Genomic DNA, 17,351 nt, shown 5'->3' on the forward strand with positions numbered 1-17,351 from the left:
CAATCTGCCTCTGCTTTCTCCTCAGGGAACCGCGGAGAACCTCTAGAGGAACTCTGGAGGATTCTACAAAACCCTTGTTGTGAAAGGCTGGGGCTTAGGAGCTGCCATTGGTGTGCCCACTAAGGAGATTTATCTTCACTTTCTGTCCCGGTGACACTTGGAGCATTGAGCTTTAGGGTGTAGATTGCATCCTACAATAGCAGTTGCCACGTCACCACTATGGTTTAGTACTTACCCTTCAACACAAATTAATTCTTTGTTACCATGCTGGCTGGTTCTCACATTCTCTTCCCTTTTGCAGGAATTTTCCATTTGATACAAATTAAAAAAGTGGCAAAACACGATTTCAAACAAGAAGCAGAACACTTCCGGCTGGTCACCAGGACAAGTGAAGGTAATTTGGGATCTCTATATCTTGAGCAAAATGGCATTACTGATCCACAAACCAGAGAGTCATAGTCAGGGAGACATGTCAGTGCAGGCCAGGAGCGGACTGACAACTCATGGGGCCTCCGGGCAATAGGGGATCATGGGGCCCCTGTGTCCTTTTCCCAAACTCAAAAAACCCTATGAAAAGGGTGCCAGGGGCATCTCATGGGGCCCCCTACTGACCCCAGGCCCTCGGGCAGTGCCCGAGTTTCCAAACGGTCAGTCCGCTCCTGGTGCAGACACATCTGTACACTCACCGGCCACTTTATAAGGTACAACTGTTCAATTGCTTGGTAACACAAATTGCTAATCAGCCAATCACATGGCAGCAGCTCAATGCATTTAGGTATCTAGATGTGGTGAAGACAACTTGCTGAAGTTGAAACCAAGCATAAGAATGGAGAAGAAAGTGGATTTAGGTGACTTTGAACATGACAAGGTTGTTGGTGCCAGACGGGCTGGTCTGAGTATTTTAAAAACTGCTGGGATTTTCACACACAACCATCTCTAGGGTTTACAGAGAATGGTCCGAAAAAGAGAAAATATCCAGTGAGCAGCAGTTGTGTGGAGGAACATGCCTTGTTGATGTCAGAGGAGAATGGGCAGACTGGTTCGAGATGATAGAAAGGCAACAGTAACTCAAATAACCCCTGGTTACCCCCAAGGTTTGAAGAATACCACCTATAGACACACAACACATCGAACCTTGAAGCAGATGGGCTACAGCAGCAGAAGACAACACTGGGTAGCAAGGTGTAGCTAATAGGGTGGCCGGTGAGTATATATCTGGAAGTGTGTTCAAGCTGATCTCCAGGCAGATATAAAAGTGTTCTGTAGCTCAGCAGGAGAAAAGACAGGCAGCATTGTCAGCTCACTGCAGGAAGTCAAGAGCTCACCATACTTTTGTAAGAGACAAAACATAGGGGAAATCTACATATTAAAACGTACCAATATTTCCAACGTTAATGTAATCTGTAGAGCATACTTTATGTAGAACATGCTGATTTTTTTTTTTCAGTGCAAAGCATTGTGGGGGGGGGTGTCCCAACCTATAGCCCCTCCTCCTGTCACCTGTTCATACTGCCCATTATATGTTTCGTTCCTTTCACCTTACCTACTAAGAGAGTATTGAAACCCCCGTTCCCAAGAACTATCTGGCTCCAGGTTCTTGATGCCTATAAAGATAAGGACCACATATATTTATTGGTGGTGGCATGGGCCTGTTGACTTGTGGGTCATGGAAGGACATTTGCCACACAAGAGTGCCCAAAGAGAAGCTATTGAGGCTAAAGCTAGTATGTAGGTACATGCATCTGACTGCATTGTCCGTGAGCTGTCATCATGGATGAAAAAGGAAGATGGGAGCCCAAGCAATCTGGTGGCACCGAAGGCCACCAGCCTTATATGAATATGATGGGAATGTGTTTATTGGCTAGTTCATGGTTTTTCAATTGATTTTTCCACAGTTGTGTGCACAACATAGACTAGCATCATTATGACATAACAGTAAACTTTTTAGCTGAGGTGCCACTTAATCCAAAAGCCCCCTTTGTGAAGAAACAGAAGATGAACTTTAACTGGGATGTATTATTTGTGTACAAAGGTAGATGTGTGTACAGCTGTGGGATGACACGGGGGAAGGAAAGCAAACCGGACACCCTGTTATGAAATTCCCACCAGCAGCAGAGTTTCTAAAGCTGTGTAATATGAAAAAAACATACTATGACCAACCCAAAGCCATCATCTCAGCCTGCCCGATGGTTGGTATCAATAGGTCAGCTGGATATAAAAGGCTATAGCACACAGTGTGATGAGATGGCTGCTCCATTACACCTCCACCATGGTGGCTTCAGTGGTGTTGTTAGCTTCTTAGTGAACTCTTCTTGTTGGACCATCCATAACTCTTTGTCATGAGGCTGTGTCCGCTCAGGGAAACTGAAGTTTGGAATGTTTAACACTCTGTGGTGAGAAGAGACCTCCCAAGAGTGGAGAGTGTGGATTTTCCTGACGCATTTATTAGTTTGAGTTCCCTGGTCTCCTCTCCGTTATTATTTCCCCATGCCCTTTCATAAATAAACAGACCTGAAGCTCCTTATTATGCAAGTAACATTTTTCAGTTGGATTTGGGTGGAAGAATTTTTATTACAATTTAACCTGTGATCTGCTGTGGTTGGAATTAAGGTCTTCTAAGTTGGGTTTACTGTGAAGTCAACAGTTCCTTTATCTAGCAAGTTGAGCAAGCACAAACTGCAAATGTTATTGCATTTCACAGTGAAGAGGATGATAGAAAGGTATTAGCCACAGTGCTAGTGGCTTAGCACAGATCTAGAGCCATGAAGAGGCAATGCCTCTTAAGAATGTAAGATTGTGGCAAGCAATGCTAGGACAATGAGGGGCTAGTAGCACCTCCATTCCTTATCCTCTTTGTGGATGGTACTTGGGGAAGCTCAAGATGCTCATGCAAGTTTTTTTATTTATAAATCAAAGTATGTTTTAATAAGCAATAGTGAGCATGATTTCCTTCAAAAAAAGCCTACAGTCATAGTCTATTGCAGCCTTTCTCAACCTTTTCAACACAGAGGAACCCTTGAAATAACTTTTCGGTCTCAGGGAACCCTGTTAAAAAGTACTATATCTACAACTGATGATACATTAGTGTGATGTTCATGGCGAAGAATTCTCCTTACACTTGTGGTCATTGGGAAGAAGTACCCCCTTATAGATAGCTAGAAAGATCAATGGTGTCAGTGGGCAGAAATTGATCATTGCTCAAGGAACTCCAAGTAACCTCTGGAAGAACCCTAGGGTTCTATTGGGTTAGCTTCTGGAAGACAGGCTCTGGAGGCCTAGGGTTCGATCACTGATTAGACTTGATGACCACTGTGGCCTGCCTCTCCGTCAACATCAGGAACCTTTCCTGGAAGCATTTTATGTTTCATAATACTCGGAGTACTTAAAGCAAGTGTTCCCAAGCGCAGCTGAATGGGTGGGAAATGTGAAAGAAGAAAACAGCTCAAGAGGCATTCCTGCAAGGTTCTGTTAGCCCAGACTTCAGGCAAAAATGTAGCTTAGAAGAATAACCTGATAGTCACCTGAGCAAATCCATATGAGGTGAGAGTTTAATTTGAGGCTCAGGCTAAAGTTGGAACAGGTGGAACAGAATTGAAAGTAAAAAAAAAAATTAGTTTGCACCTGAAAGTAAAGGACAAACTTACCATGCCCAAGAAACAGCAATCTGAGCTCTGTCATGGAGTGATGGGCAGACCAAGGGAAGTCTCAGCAACGAATTGGAAGTTGGCAGGAGGTGAAGAAAGGTATGTGTCACCAAAAAAAAAACTATGTGTAGACTCAAGAGGAGAGGCTGGTAAGTTCTTCAGGAAGTAAAAGGGTGGACTTGTGGACCAGAGACATCTGCTTCTAAGGGTGCAAGTGTTTTTTTTTTTTCTTTTTTAGAGCAGAACACACTAACAGAGGCTGGCTGCAAGCTGTGATAAGAATGAAATGCCCTGTCTCAAATATTGCACTTTTCAAAAGACATACAGTACCTCCTGAGACTTAATCTCTATAGGCAATTTGTGGACTGAAGATCCATAGCCAGTGTCAACTCACTGGGGAGATTCAGAGATAGAATCCAACTTGGCACAAAACAAAGGATGTTTATTCTGATCTTAAGGCCTCCAGACTCTATAAAATCCCCTTACTCAGCAAACAAATGACTCAACATTGGACGGCAGAATTCTACAGGTCAAGATTCATCAGCGTTCCTACACCTTAAGTAAAAGGACATTCTTCCAAGAACGGTGAGATTCACATTCCAGAACAAAGAGGACAATCTGGTTTCCAAGATGCATTGAGGAGGCCGTCTACATTGATGAAACAAACATGCTTGGACAAGGGTGGGGGGCCTTCAACACTATCTGTCTTCAGCATATATTGCTGTTTTAACATCTGTACCCCATTTGACAACAATTCATGCCTTATGCCATGTAAATTGAGGAATTAACACATATTCAGTCTTCCAGACCAAGGATGGGGATTATGTAGCCACAGGCGGGTTCTATGACTTTCAGAAATCCTATCCTGTTCTCCGATTATCAACATCTATATGTTCTGTGGTGATTAGATTGGGGTGCCTGTGCTACCTGTGTGGATTTAAAAGCCGGTGTATCTTCCTGACACTCATTGGAGCTAAAGAAGGGGCTTGAGCAAGTCCAGCTATACTCGGCAAGGAAAAAAAATAAAATCTAACCCCTAGCAAGGGGAGGATGAGTATCAAGCTCTGGCTTTACCATCTAATTTACAGAGACTGGAGAAGAGCTTCTGCTTACTTATTCATAATAAAGGAACACTTACCTGTCCAAGGAAGCGTCCTCACCCAGACTGGTTCTTCTCCGGTCTTTGGGTCCCCGGCACCGGCATGTTTACGAAGAAAAGCTGGCTGTGACTTCTTACGGCTTCACAGCCAGATTCCCAATGCTCATGCACAAGCCGCCCTGGGCTATATGAATTGCTCTTCAGCCTCCTGGAACTTGTGATGTGTCCCAAGAGGTTGTGGGCAAGGAAAGGGGGCAAACTTTCATTGGAACTGTCTAGGCGGGCTGACCGAAAGTAGGAACGGGTACCTATCAAAACTAGATAAAAAAAAAAGTACAAAAATGTAAGAGGAGGTGGGGAGAAGGGCATAAAACAGAACATCCCTTTTAAGTTGAAGTTCTGCTTTAAAATGTGGATTATGCCTTAATGCAGACTTTTGAGAAAGCCAGGGAGCATTCCTGTACACCAGTGAAGTACAGAACAATTCCAGGATGCCATATTGGAAGGAATTAGCATTTGCTAGTCTCAGAATATTTAAGATATAAATAAAAATCATTTTTAATCAAATTAAATTGCAGAATGTCTTTTGTACCAATTCTTTGCGCAGAGCTGCTCATTGGTGCCCTTGGGAGGGTGTCTGACTGAGCCATTGCCTTGTGTTAGAGAGGCGTGGTCTGGTCCAGATTGCTGCGCGAGGTATTTTAACTCTGCTGTGGCACCTTTGAGTGTAAAACCTGTGAAATTAGATCAGACTTATGACAGTATATGCAACCCGTCTGCTCCATAGTAATAAATCATAAGAGTTTAGGGCAGCAGAGTGGCTAAATGGTTAGCACTTCCGCCTGGCAGTACTCAGGTTGTTGGTTCGAATCCCAGCCACGGCACCACCTGCCTGTAGTTTGCATGTTCTCCCTGTGCCTGCGTGGGTTTTCTCTGGGTACTCCAGTTTCCTCCCACACTCCAAAGACATGCTGGTAGGTTAATTGGTTCCTGTCTAAATTGGCCCTAGTATGTGTATGTATGAATGTGAGTTAGGGACCTTATATTGTACAACCCTTGAGGTTTAGGGACTGATGTGAATGTATAATATACAGTGGGGATCGAAAGTTTGGGCACCCCAGCTAAAAATTTGTATTAATGTGCATAAAGAAGCCAAGGAAAGATGGAAAAATCTCCAAAAGGCATCAAATTACAGATTAGACATTCTTATAATATGTCAACAAAAGTTAGATTTTATTTCCATCATTTACACTTTCAAAATAACAGAAAACAAAAAAATGGCGTCTGCAAAAGTTTGGGCACCCTGCAGAGTTAATATCTTGTACTGCCCCCTTTGGCAAGTATCACAGCTTGTAAACGCTTTTTGTAGCCAGCCAAGAGTCTTTCAATTCTTGTTTGAGGTATCTTTGCCCATTCTTCCTTACAAAAGTCTTCCAGTTCTTTGAGATTTCTGGGCTGTCTGTCACGCACTGCTCTTTTAAGGTCTATCCATAGATTTTCAATTATGTTGAGGTCAGGAGATTGTGAAGGCCATGGCAAAACCTTCAGTTTACGCCTCTTGATGTAATCCCCCGTGGATTTCGAGGTGTGTTTAGGATCATTATCCATTTGTAGAATTCATCCTCTCTTTAACTTCAGCTTTTTCACAGATGGCATCAAGTTACCATCCAAAATTTGCTGAAATTTTATTGAATCCATTTTTCTTTCTACTCGTGAGATGATCCCTGTGCCACTGGCTGCAACACAACCCCAAAGCATGATTGATTAAACCCCATGCTTAACAGTTGGACAGAGGTTCTTTTCATTAAATTCTGTGCCCCTTCTTCTCCAAACGTACCTTTGCTCATTCCGGCCAAAAAGTTCAATATTAACCTCATCTGTCCACAGAACTTGTTTCCAAAATGCATCAGGCTTGTCTATATGTTCATTTGCAAAGTTCAAACGATGATTTTTGTGGTGAGGACGTAGAAGAGGTTTTCTGCTGATGACTCTTCCATGAGGACCATATTTGTACAAGTATCTCTTTATAGTGGAATAGTGTACCACAACTCCAGTGTCTGCCAGATCTTTCTGGAGGGATCGTGCAGTCAAACGTGGGTTTTGAATTGTTTTTCTCACAATCCTGCGAGCTGTTCTGTCTGATATTTTTCTTGGTCTTCCAGATGTTGCTTTAACTTCCACTGTTCCTGATGACTGCCATTTCTTAATTACATTCCGAACAGAGGATATTGACATCTGAAAACGCTTTGCTATCTTCTTATAGCCTTCTCCAGCTTTGTGAGCGTCAACTATTTTCAGTTTCAGCTTTCTAGACAACTGCTTAGAAGAACCCATGGTGCTGATTGTTGGGGCGAGGTCAGATGAGTCTGGGCATTTAAAACCTTTGAGATTGACATCGTCTGGTCTTCCCAGACGATGATTGAGAACAATCCATGACACTGGCAGGTCTCCGCTTGGCAAAGGGGGCAGTGCATGCTATAAATTCTGCAGGGTGCCCAAACTTTTGCAGACGCCATTTTTTTGTTTTCTGTTATTTTGAAAGTGTAAATGATGGAAATATAATCTAACTTTTGTTGACATATTATAAGAATGTCTAATCTGTAATTTGATGCCTTTTGGAGATTTTTTCATCTTTCCTTGGCTTCTTTATGCACATTAATACAAATTTTTAGCTGGGGTGCGCAAACTTTCAATCCCCACTGTATATGTATAAAGCGCTGCGTAAATTGACGGCGCTATATAAGTACCTGTAATAAAATAAATAGTTCAGCTGGGCTTTAATGGTGCGTAAGGTTTATTATTATTATACAGGATTTCTATAGCGCCAACAGTTTGCGCAGCGCTTTACAATATAAGGGAGACAGTACAATTACAATATATTTCAGTACAGAAGAATATGTCGCCAACTGACGTTGAGTTGCGTCAGTTGGCGACATTTCATCGCCCAGTGTCCCCTTCCCTTCCACCTTTCACCTTAGAAACTACATTTCAACCTGTTCTCCATCACTCAGCCTTCACTGCCTTTCTCTTCGACGAAGGGCATTAGACTCGGACTCCAATCTCACTCCCGAGCTCCGGCGTGGGATGTTTGTGCTTTCTAAGATGACATCATTCGCGCTGCAAATCTCTAATTTACGACGGGGCAACCGCAGTCCTCTGCGCAGGGTTTTATGGGTCCCTTATGAAGTGTAAGGAAGTCTAGCCTAAGTGTGGAGCACACTACCCCGGCCGTCATAAATCAGCCTGTGTTTTTCACTGACGGCCTCGCCGCGCAAGCTGTGACACCACTTGTAAAATTGTAACAGCCAGAAAATTTTAAAAAAATAAATAAACTATGCAGACGGGACTGTGCCAGAGCTGGCGGGACAGACGGTGCCAGTTCACAGAGAAAGGTGTAAAAATGACTGCCTTATAGTCAGTGGCACCGGGCTGGCAAAATAATGACACATTCTCAGGTTACAATAAAACCTGCCTTCTGTATTCTCTCCGGGACATGTGTACTGTCTATACTTTTATTTAAAGTGGATGTACACCTTAACAATGTTCCTTTTTGGTTTAGTAAATATATCAATTGAAATATTTTTTATCTGTTAAAAAGAAAAAAAACCTGTTGGTTTTGTCAGAAATTAAGAGCCGTCTTGTATCCTCTGCAGAAGGAGACCCCCTAAGTTCTTATCTTAGACCAGCCTTTCTCAACCAGGGTGCCCAGGCACCCTGGGGTGCCTTGAGGTTTCTTCAGGGGTGCCTTGGCAAAACGTCTAAAAATTGGCCAAAACTTGTATACAAGCCAGCGGGTGGAACAAGCCGGCCTTTTAGTTACACAAAGGCACAGGTTTTCATTGTGCACCATTACCACCTTCTAGTCACTGGCGTCCTGACAACCAATGACATCATCAGATGATAAGGAGGACATCAGTTGCCTGCAAAGCATCCTAGTTTTACCCTCCCCTGTCCCTCTCCATCAGTACTGGGGTGACATCAGCTCAGTGATGGAGAAAAAATGAGGGAGAAGAAAAACATTGGAATACTAGTCGGTACCAGTGTGCAAAAGTGTAATTGCGTTGAAAGAATAAATCACCTCTAATGTTGGGCATCCTACGTGTGTGGAATTTGCTGCATTATATAAAACTATTAGAATAGTTTTTCACATTTTGGAATGGGGCGCCTCAAGACTGTCCATAATTTTAAAGGGTGCCTTGGGACTGTCCATATTTTAAAGGGTGCCTTGGGACTGTCCATAATTTTAAAGGGTGCCTCAAGACTGTCCATAATTTTAAAAGGGTGCCTCGGGACTGTCCATAATTTTAAAAGGGTGCCCCGGGACTGTCCATAATTTTAAAGGGTGCCTCGGGACTGTCCATAATTTTAAAGGGTGCCTCAAGACTGTCCATAATTTTAAAGGCTGCCCCGGGACTATCCATAATTTTAAAGGGTGCCTCGGGACTGTCCATAATTTTAAAGGGTGCCTTGGGACTGTCCATAATTTTAAAGGGTGCCTCGGGACTGTCCATAATTTTAAAGGGTGCCTCGGGATTGTCCATAATTTTAAAGGGTGCCTCGAGACTGTCCATAATTTTAAAGGGTGCCCCAGGACTGTCCATAATTTTAAAGGGTGCCCTAGGACTGTCCATAATTTTAAAGGGTGCCTCAGGACTGTCCATAATTTTAAAGGGTGCCCCGGGACTGTCCATAATTTTAAAGGGTGCCCCGGGACTGTCCATAATTTTAAAGGGTGCCTTGACTGAAAAAAGGTTGAGAAACACTGTCTTAGACTACAAAATGAGGAGGAGAGTTTGAGTAGTGTTGCAAAAGACTCTGGGCAGGGCTGACACCATTTTGTCCGCAAACATGTTGTCAGCCCATAACAGGACTTAGGAGCTGAGAACATTTGTGGCAGATCAACAGATATTTTGTAATAGGATAATAAAATATATAGTAAGCGCCCATCAACAGTGACAGCAGCTGAACATTAAAGGAAAACGCATAAAAACTCCCAAAATTCATATACCGGTATATACAAAATGCAGCGCTCTTAGAAAATGATGGAAATGATTAATAAAGGCATAAATACCGTACAGGGACATGATTAATAAAGGCATAAATATCATACAGGGACATGATTAATAAAGGCATAAATATCATACAGGGACATGATTAATAAAGGCATAACTACCGTACAGGGACATGATTAATAAAGACATAAATACCGTACAGGGACATGATTAATAAAGACATAAATACCATACAGGGACATGATTAATAAAGGCATAAATACCGCACAGGGACATGATTAATAAAGGCATAAATACTGTACAGGGACATGATTAATAAAGGCATAAATACCGCACAGGGACATGATTAATAAAGGCATAACTACCGTACAGGGACATGATTAATAAAGGCATAACTACCGTACAGGGACATGATTAATAAAGGCATAAATACTGCACAGGGACGTGATTAATAAAGGCATAAATACTGTACAGGGACGTGATTAATAAAGGCATAACTACTGTACAGGGACATGATTAATAAAGGCATAAATACTGTACAGGGACATGATTAATAAAGGCATAAATACTGTACAGGGACATGATTAATCAAGCAGTAACTCGATGCAAAAACCACCTCCGACACCTCCACGCCACGTGCTACCACAGACTCCAGCATGCACAGGTGCGGCGCTATAAACCTCCCAGGCGCAATGCATCTTAGGGAAACTTACTTTGTATTGCGAAAAAAATCTGTAAAAAATTTGTAAACGAAGGCTTTTTTTTCAATGGAGTTTTATTCATAAACTGAAAATTCCGTTAACCGAGGCGTTTGTAAACCGAGGTACACCAGTATTTTCTAGATCCATTGGTCTTGTGTATTCTTCCTTGAATCTTTGTGTGCTTTGTGTATTTCTTCCAGATCTGTGCGGTAATGCAGTGTGAGAAGCTTCCTGTAATAAAGACCGAACACTGTTGCTCTCTCTCCTAGTGTAGGGTGACTGGTCTTGTTTCCGCCCCCTCCTGAAGTTTTCTGTAGAGAAGTTAATTGTCAGGAATTGTATATATGTTAAAGTGTGACTATCCAAATTTGATCTGGTATCAGCCCTTTGTAGGCCCTGTACAGCAGGGCTGGAGTGTGAGAAGGAGAAGCAGTGCAAGCAGGGGTGGACTGACAACTCATGGGGCCCTCAGGCAATAGGGGATCATGGGGCCCCTGTGTCCTCGCCTACTCTCAAACCACACCCAAAAAAGCCTATAAAAGGTACCAGGGGTATCTCATGGGGCCCCCTACTGACCCGGGCCCTCGGGCAGTGCCCTAGTTCCCGAATGGTCAGTCCGCCCCTAAATGCAAGTTGCCATTGGGGTTGATCTATTAAAACTGGAGAGTGCAGAATCTGGTGCAGCTCTGTACAATCAGCTTCCAGGTTTTTAGTTTTTTTTTGTCAAAGCGTAATTGAACACACTGAAATTAGAAGCTGATTGGCTACCATGCACAGGTGCACCAGATTTTGCACTCTCCAGTTTTAGTAAATCACCCAAGGGAGTTTATGTTGACAAGAAGCATGCTGATAGGAGAAAGCAGAGTGACGGATAGATGAGTTCATCATGGTGCTGCTCCTCCTTGCACTGTCCAGTCACAAGCTGGGGAGGGTCCAGGGTGACCTGGGCTCAGAGAACAGGGGTTGATTGATGCTGGTCATCAAACTGAGGACATCTTTTGGCAGAAAAAAAGGACTGTGGGGTAAATCTCTGGATAGAAGGTTAATATTGCAGATTTGTTATTTTACTGTGTCTTTTAATTTATTTTTATCATATGTTTGATTGTAGTTTTACATTCAATTTCATTTGAAACAAATCCAATTTTTCTTTCTGTTCTTTCTTCTAGGTCAGTGGAATATTTTCAGGCCCCAGCCCCCCGAACTGAACATTACAGAGATCTCTGAAATACAGACCGAAGCATTGTAGTGGGAAATGTTCTACTGATGTCCAGCCCCCAATACTAAGAGATGAGAAAAATTTCAAACCTACTGCTACCTAATCTGACATGTGAGGTGGCTGTAACCCAGAGAACCGGCTGCAGCGCTGGAAAGCCTTAAGCAAGATGGCTGCTGTCTCGACAACCGGTTCCTTGACTGGAGAGCCATAGACTGTGGGCTGGAGAAACGTCTTTGGGAGTAAGAGGAAAAAAACTGTAAGATCCTTTGTGTGCTCTCCAGGCTTCCCCACATCTTCGGGGAGATCCTGCGCTTCAATGATTCCTTGCTGATCTGGAATTTGGAGAGGTTAACATGTAAAAACTATTTTGTTATCATCGTGATTGCCAATTTCACATCCATCAATGGACTCTTCACACCCTCTGTTTTCCAAATTGGTCTCCTAGTTCTTTACCCCGCCTTAAAGACTAAAACCCTAGAGTTGGGTGAGGTCTTTTTCAAGTGCCAACCTCATTTCATCTCCGGCCTGAATACAAAGCCTAAAATTAAAAATAATTAAAATAGCTACCCCAACACTGTTGAAGAACATCAATGACCCATGCTTTCGCCCCCTCTGTACACCATTGATGAACATCAATGACCCATGTTTTGTAGGAGAATAGCACACAAGACTATAATCCACTGTCTCATGAACCACCGGTCCACCAACACCACTCTACATAGTGGTGTCTGACTAATCTTGCCTATGTCTTCACCCTAGACCATTCATGACCAAGTCATGTTATCAGGATGGGACATGGCCATTGGTAGGTGTGCTCATGTGTAGTCCAGTGCTGGAGAGTGGAGTACCAGACCACCAGATGCCATGGCATCGTAAAGTATTACTGTGTGCTTGTACAATCTATTCAGAGTCTTCATCATAGGGGGGAGGGAACAATTATTTTTAGTGTGACCCAAGTTAGAATTATACAGACCTCAAAAAAGCCTTCAGTACCAGATTTGGTGGCCAAGTAACAAACTCAAACCAATCAGATTCCAGTGTGAAGTAGAGTAATGAAAAATAATAATCTTATTGGTCGTTATGGGTAATTTTGCATTTGTCTTATTGAAAAGGCCTAAACATCCCAAAAAGATCAATGTATTTTTATGCTGCAATAGATATTCTGTAACCAATAGTAGCTATGATTAATTATTTATTAATTGATCAGCACCATAACACTTCATGACGTTGCATCTAGGGATGAGTGGAGAGATTCCGGAGAAACTGATTTTGTAGTAGAAAACGTGTTTTTATGTGTATTTGATTGCTTTTTGAGTACTGTCACTTTTCTTTTTTCTTTTTATTTTTATTTATCTTTTTTTTTTTTCTTTTTGTCTGCGTTTTCTTTTAGGGAAAAACAATAAACAAACTTATAAAGTGAAATTCAGGCGTATTTCTAGACACAGCATCTGTAGCCCCGGGGCAGAATAATACGCGTGAATTTTACATTATATGGCATCTGTGTATATGGGGCCTAATGTGGGGCCATTTCTTGGTGCCAAGACAGGTCCACGGTAGTTGAAAAAAATGTTTCCATTATCCTCAGAAGCCATTTAAAGCCCACCGCACCCTCAAAATCCAACACACCACATTATTTTCACCTTCCTTATGGACTCTAGTGCATTTTGCTGAAATGGAAACATTTTGATGAAAGTTTTACAATTTTCTCCAAAATTTTCAGGAACATGAAAAATTCATTTTGCTCATCCCTAGTTGCAATGTGTTTCACTAAACCTATGATAGCATAGTGCATGAACACCACCTTAACACCCTCCAGTACCAATTATTTCTCTATTGTTCCAATCCTTGTACTTCTGGGTTTGAGGAAGGAAATGAAAAGCCACCTGCTTTCCTCCTACACAGTACATTGTGCCCTTACAGCCAATGACCAAACCCCAGCGGCAGCACATGGTGGAAGAAGACTTGTGTACAAATTGACTTTGATCATGGCCCTCCAATATCTCAGCTCCTCCACCTCAAGTGCCATCTTGCTGTGGCACTTCCCCACCCTATGCACACGTGTTTTTAAGAGATGGATGGCACGAAGAGATTGGAACTTGGAGGCCAACACAGATATAACAGGGCTCACAAAGTGCTGCCATATGCAAAGTGGCAAGTTCATTCACTAGCTCTCTTTATACTTTAGAAGATGGACAGGCTACAAGAAGGAGAACTTTCTATATAGTCACATATGGGGTATGGGGGAGGTGGTAAAGCAGAAATTAACATATAAGAGGGAACACCCCATGCCATCATGGCCCCCCACCTCCCCCCATGGGGAGATTTACTAAAACTGGTGCACTCAGAATCTGGTGCAGTTGTGCATGGTAGCCAATCGGCTTGCAACTGCAGCTTGTTCATTTAAGTCTTGACAACAAAACCTGGAAGCTGATTGCAAAATCTGGTGCAGATCTGTATAGAAACCACTCTCCCATTTTAGTAAATGTAACGGAACCGTCCCCAGACCACACTTGGGTACTTCCGTTAGGATACAACTTCCCCGCCCGAACACCGACCACAGACACCACAGCAGACCATACAAGACTAGACGACACCAGTCTTGAAGTAAACCAGGAAATAGACTATTTTATTTTAACACAGATACAAGATATATACATACAAGGGAACAACCCCCCCCCCCTCCATGCATAATGACACAGGGAGGGGCAATCTACCTTTAGTAACAAGAGACACATCAATACACAGTCCCATCTGGAGGGAGGGCTGCTGGAAACACCCCCCACCAAGCTAATACACATAAACACATACATCCCATAATAGTTTGCTCCCAAGCAAGACACACAACAGAACAATGGGATGCAGCCACATGGAATTAAACAATCAACAACCCCCCCCCCCCCCCCAATATTAGGACAGATCACCCTGTACCCCTAACAGGCACAGGGTGACTTACACATAATAGGGATATGGGGAGCTGAGACAGGGGTCTCCCCACCTCTCCAAAGTCAGCTGGGTTCCATGGGCCCCCCACCCAAAGTGACTCCCGTCACAGTAAATAACCCTCTCTGGCCCTCATTAAGTTATTTTTACATTCTGTGGAGGAGAAAAAATAGGCCAGAAATAATGAGCTAGAAAAAGCAACGAAGCACCAAGAACTGGTTCGGATTTGATTCTTTTTATATTTGAAGTTAGTTGCCAACATATTTCAGTGGTTTCCTACTCTTCCCTTGTCTGATAAGGCACAGTTGTGGTTAGTGTGTGATTGAGAACCTAAAAGACCCCAGACATCAGATCACTGCCCTTCCCTACCTTTCTATCCTGATCTGTCTCTAACCACAGTTGCCCATTACAACAGCAGTATCAGACAACACATGTTGTCTCTAAAGCCATGAAAAAGGCTGAGAGAACCTCCGAAATGTATTGAAAGATGACATTTGAGCATCCTATTAAGCTGGCTGTCCATTGTCTTTTTTTAAGTTAAAATTCTACCCAAGGTCCCCAAATGGTCTACCATGCTTACTCTGAAATATCAACCATCAGACAACATTTGTTGACTCTAAAGCCCTGAAAAAGGGTGAGAGAAAATCCCACAATGTGTTGGAAGATCACATCTGAGCATCCTATTAAACTGGCTCTCCTTTGTCTTTTTGAAGTTAAAGTTCTACCCAAAGTCCCTGAATAGTCTACCATATTTACTTTGAAAAGTCAACCATCAAAAATAGGCAACTTTAGGATCCACCACCATTTTCAACCCAACTGGTCGACCAGTATTATGGACACTCAAAGAGCACACATATAGCTGGATGGATAACCCATCAACCAGCTTTAACCAGTCCATGGACTGTGAACAAAGTCAATAATCACATCTACCATGTTTACTCTGAAATATCAACCATCAGACAACATGCATTGACTATAAAGCCCTGAAAAAGGGTGGGAGAAACTCCCACAATGTGTTGGAAGATCACATCTGAGCATCCTATTAAACTAGCTCTCCTTTGTCTTTTTGAAGTTAAAATTCTACACAAGGTCCCCGAATAGTCTACCATATTTACTTTGAAAAGTCAACCATCAAAAATAGGCAGACTATTCGGGAACCTTGGGTAGAACTTTACCTTCAAAAAGACAAAGGACAGCCAGTTTAATAGGATGCTCAGATGTGATCTTCCAACACATTGTGGGGGTTTCTCCCACCCTTTTTCAGGGCTTTAGAGTCAACGCATGTTGTCTGATGGTTGATATTTCAGAGTAAACATGGTAGATGTGATTATTGCCTTTGTTCACAGTCCATGGACTGGTTAAAGCTGGTTGATGGGTTGTCCATCTAGCTATATGGGTGCTCTTTGAGTGTCCATAATACTGGTCGACCAGTTGGGTTGAAAATGGTGGTGGATCCTAAAGTTGCCTATTTTTGATGGTTAACTTTTCAAAGTAAATATGGTAACTTTAGGATCCACCACCATTTTCAAGCCAACTGGTCGACCAGTATTATGGACACTCAAAGAGCACCTATAAAGTTGGTTGGACAACCTGTCAACCAGCTTTAGCCAGTCCATGGACTGTGAACAAAGTCCATAATCACATCGTCGGCTCCTATTAACATTTGTGAGCTGAAAGCAAACCTGAACTGAGTTAAAAAAACAGCCTACCATTGTTGACCTTCTTTAAAACATCTTCGAAAGGAGAGATCGGCCATTGCATGGCTCAATGTTCCTGCACACAGAAATAGACCTAGGTCATTCCTTTGGAGAAGGGCAGGTGGTATTTTTGCAAATTCCTTCCATGCTCAAGACCAGTGACTGATCCAGTCAGTCCAGCCCAGTTTTCAGCACAAACAAGATAGTTTCCATGCTCATGTGGAACACCCCTTTAAGGGACGTAACTAATTTTCTACAGAAGGTATAGCTGTATGTACTGAGTATAGAAGGGGTAGGTATAAGGATCGTAACAGAATGGTAGCTAATCCTTTCCTGATTTTTCCTTCGATGATGTTGGCTCTTCGTAGGTTCTGAGAACTCAGGACTAGAGGAATGTGTATCCAGCTCTGAAGCCTTAGTATCATATTCTGTATCTGCTGTACTATACTCGCTCTGAAAGCTTGGGGGGGGGAGGGGAGAGGTGGACCTTCTTGCAGGCAGGAGATGTGTGCGGTGGTATGACGGTCGATGGATTTTAAGTCTGTTAGAAAATAAAAAACTGTACCTAGCCAACCTTGACAAAGCAATCTATTTATTTTGATATATATTTCTGTCTGGAAAAAAAAGATCTAATTAAAATATTTTCTGAAATATATTTTTTTTTCTTGATTTATGATTTTTTTTTTGTTTGTCTATAAAATTTATAATAAAGTAACTATTAATCTAGTTGGCTTTGTGTGTACTTTATGTGTATTTTGCATTTTGTTATTAGTATTATAGCTTTCATAATCTGTCCCTGATGGATATCCATCCTGCTAGCCCTACTCCAGTGCATTGGCGGGTTTCATATGTTGCAGTGATGATTGCTGGCCAGTTGAAAACAGCTGTATGTAAGCAAGAATAAGTAGGGGTCTCCAAACTGTTGAAACAAAAGGCCAATTTACTGCCCTTCAAACTTTAGGGGAGCCAAAATGGGGCCAGCGGAAGTAGAAAATGTCCTGGCATCGATGTGAGTAAACGATCCTTGGTCAGTGGAAGTAAA

The 17,351-nt window shown here is 42.4% G+C and overlaps 1 protein-coding gene across 1 annotated transcript in view; it reads left to right on the forward strand.

Moving 5' to 3' along the window:
- CHRDL2 (chordin like 2) overlaps window positions 1-17,035 on the forward strand; it is a 157,480-nt gene extending 140,445 nt beyond the window's left edge. The window contains exons 10-11 of the mRNA XM_089659844.1: window positions 302-394; window positions 11,623-17,035. Coding sequence (XP_089515970.1) covers window positions 302-394; window positions 11,623-11,702 — 173 coding nt within the window. The 3' untranslated portion in view covers window positions 11,703-17,035. The remainder of the gene's footprint in view (window positions 1-301; window positions 395-11,622) is intronic.
- The last annotated feature ends 316 nt before the right edge of the window (window positions 17,036-17,351 follow it).

The sequence above is a fragment of the Staurois parvus genome, unplaced genomic scaffold (assembly GCF_062004578.1).
Source record: "Staurois parvus isolate SC_StPar_1 unplaced genomic scaffold, SC_StPar_1.0 ptg001192l, whole genome shotgun sequence".
NCBI lineage: Eukaryota > Metazoa > Chordata > Amphibia > Anura > Ranidae > Staurois > Staurois parvus.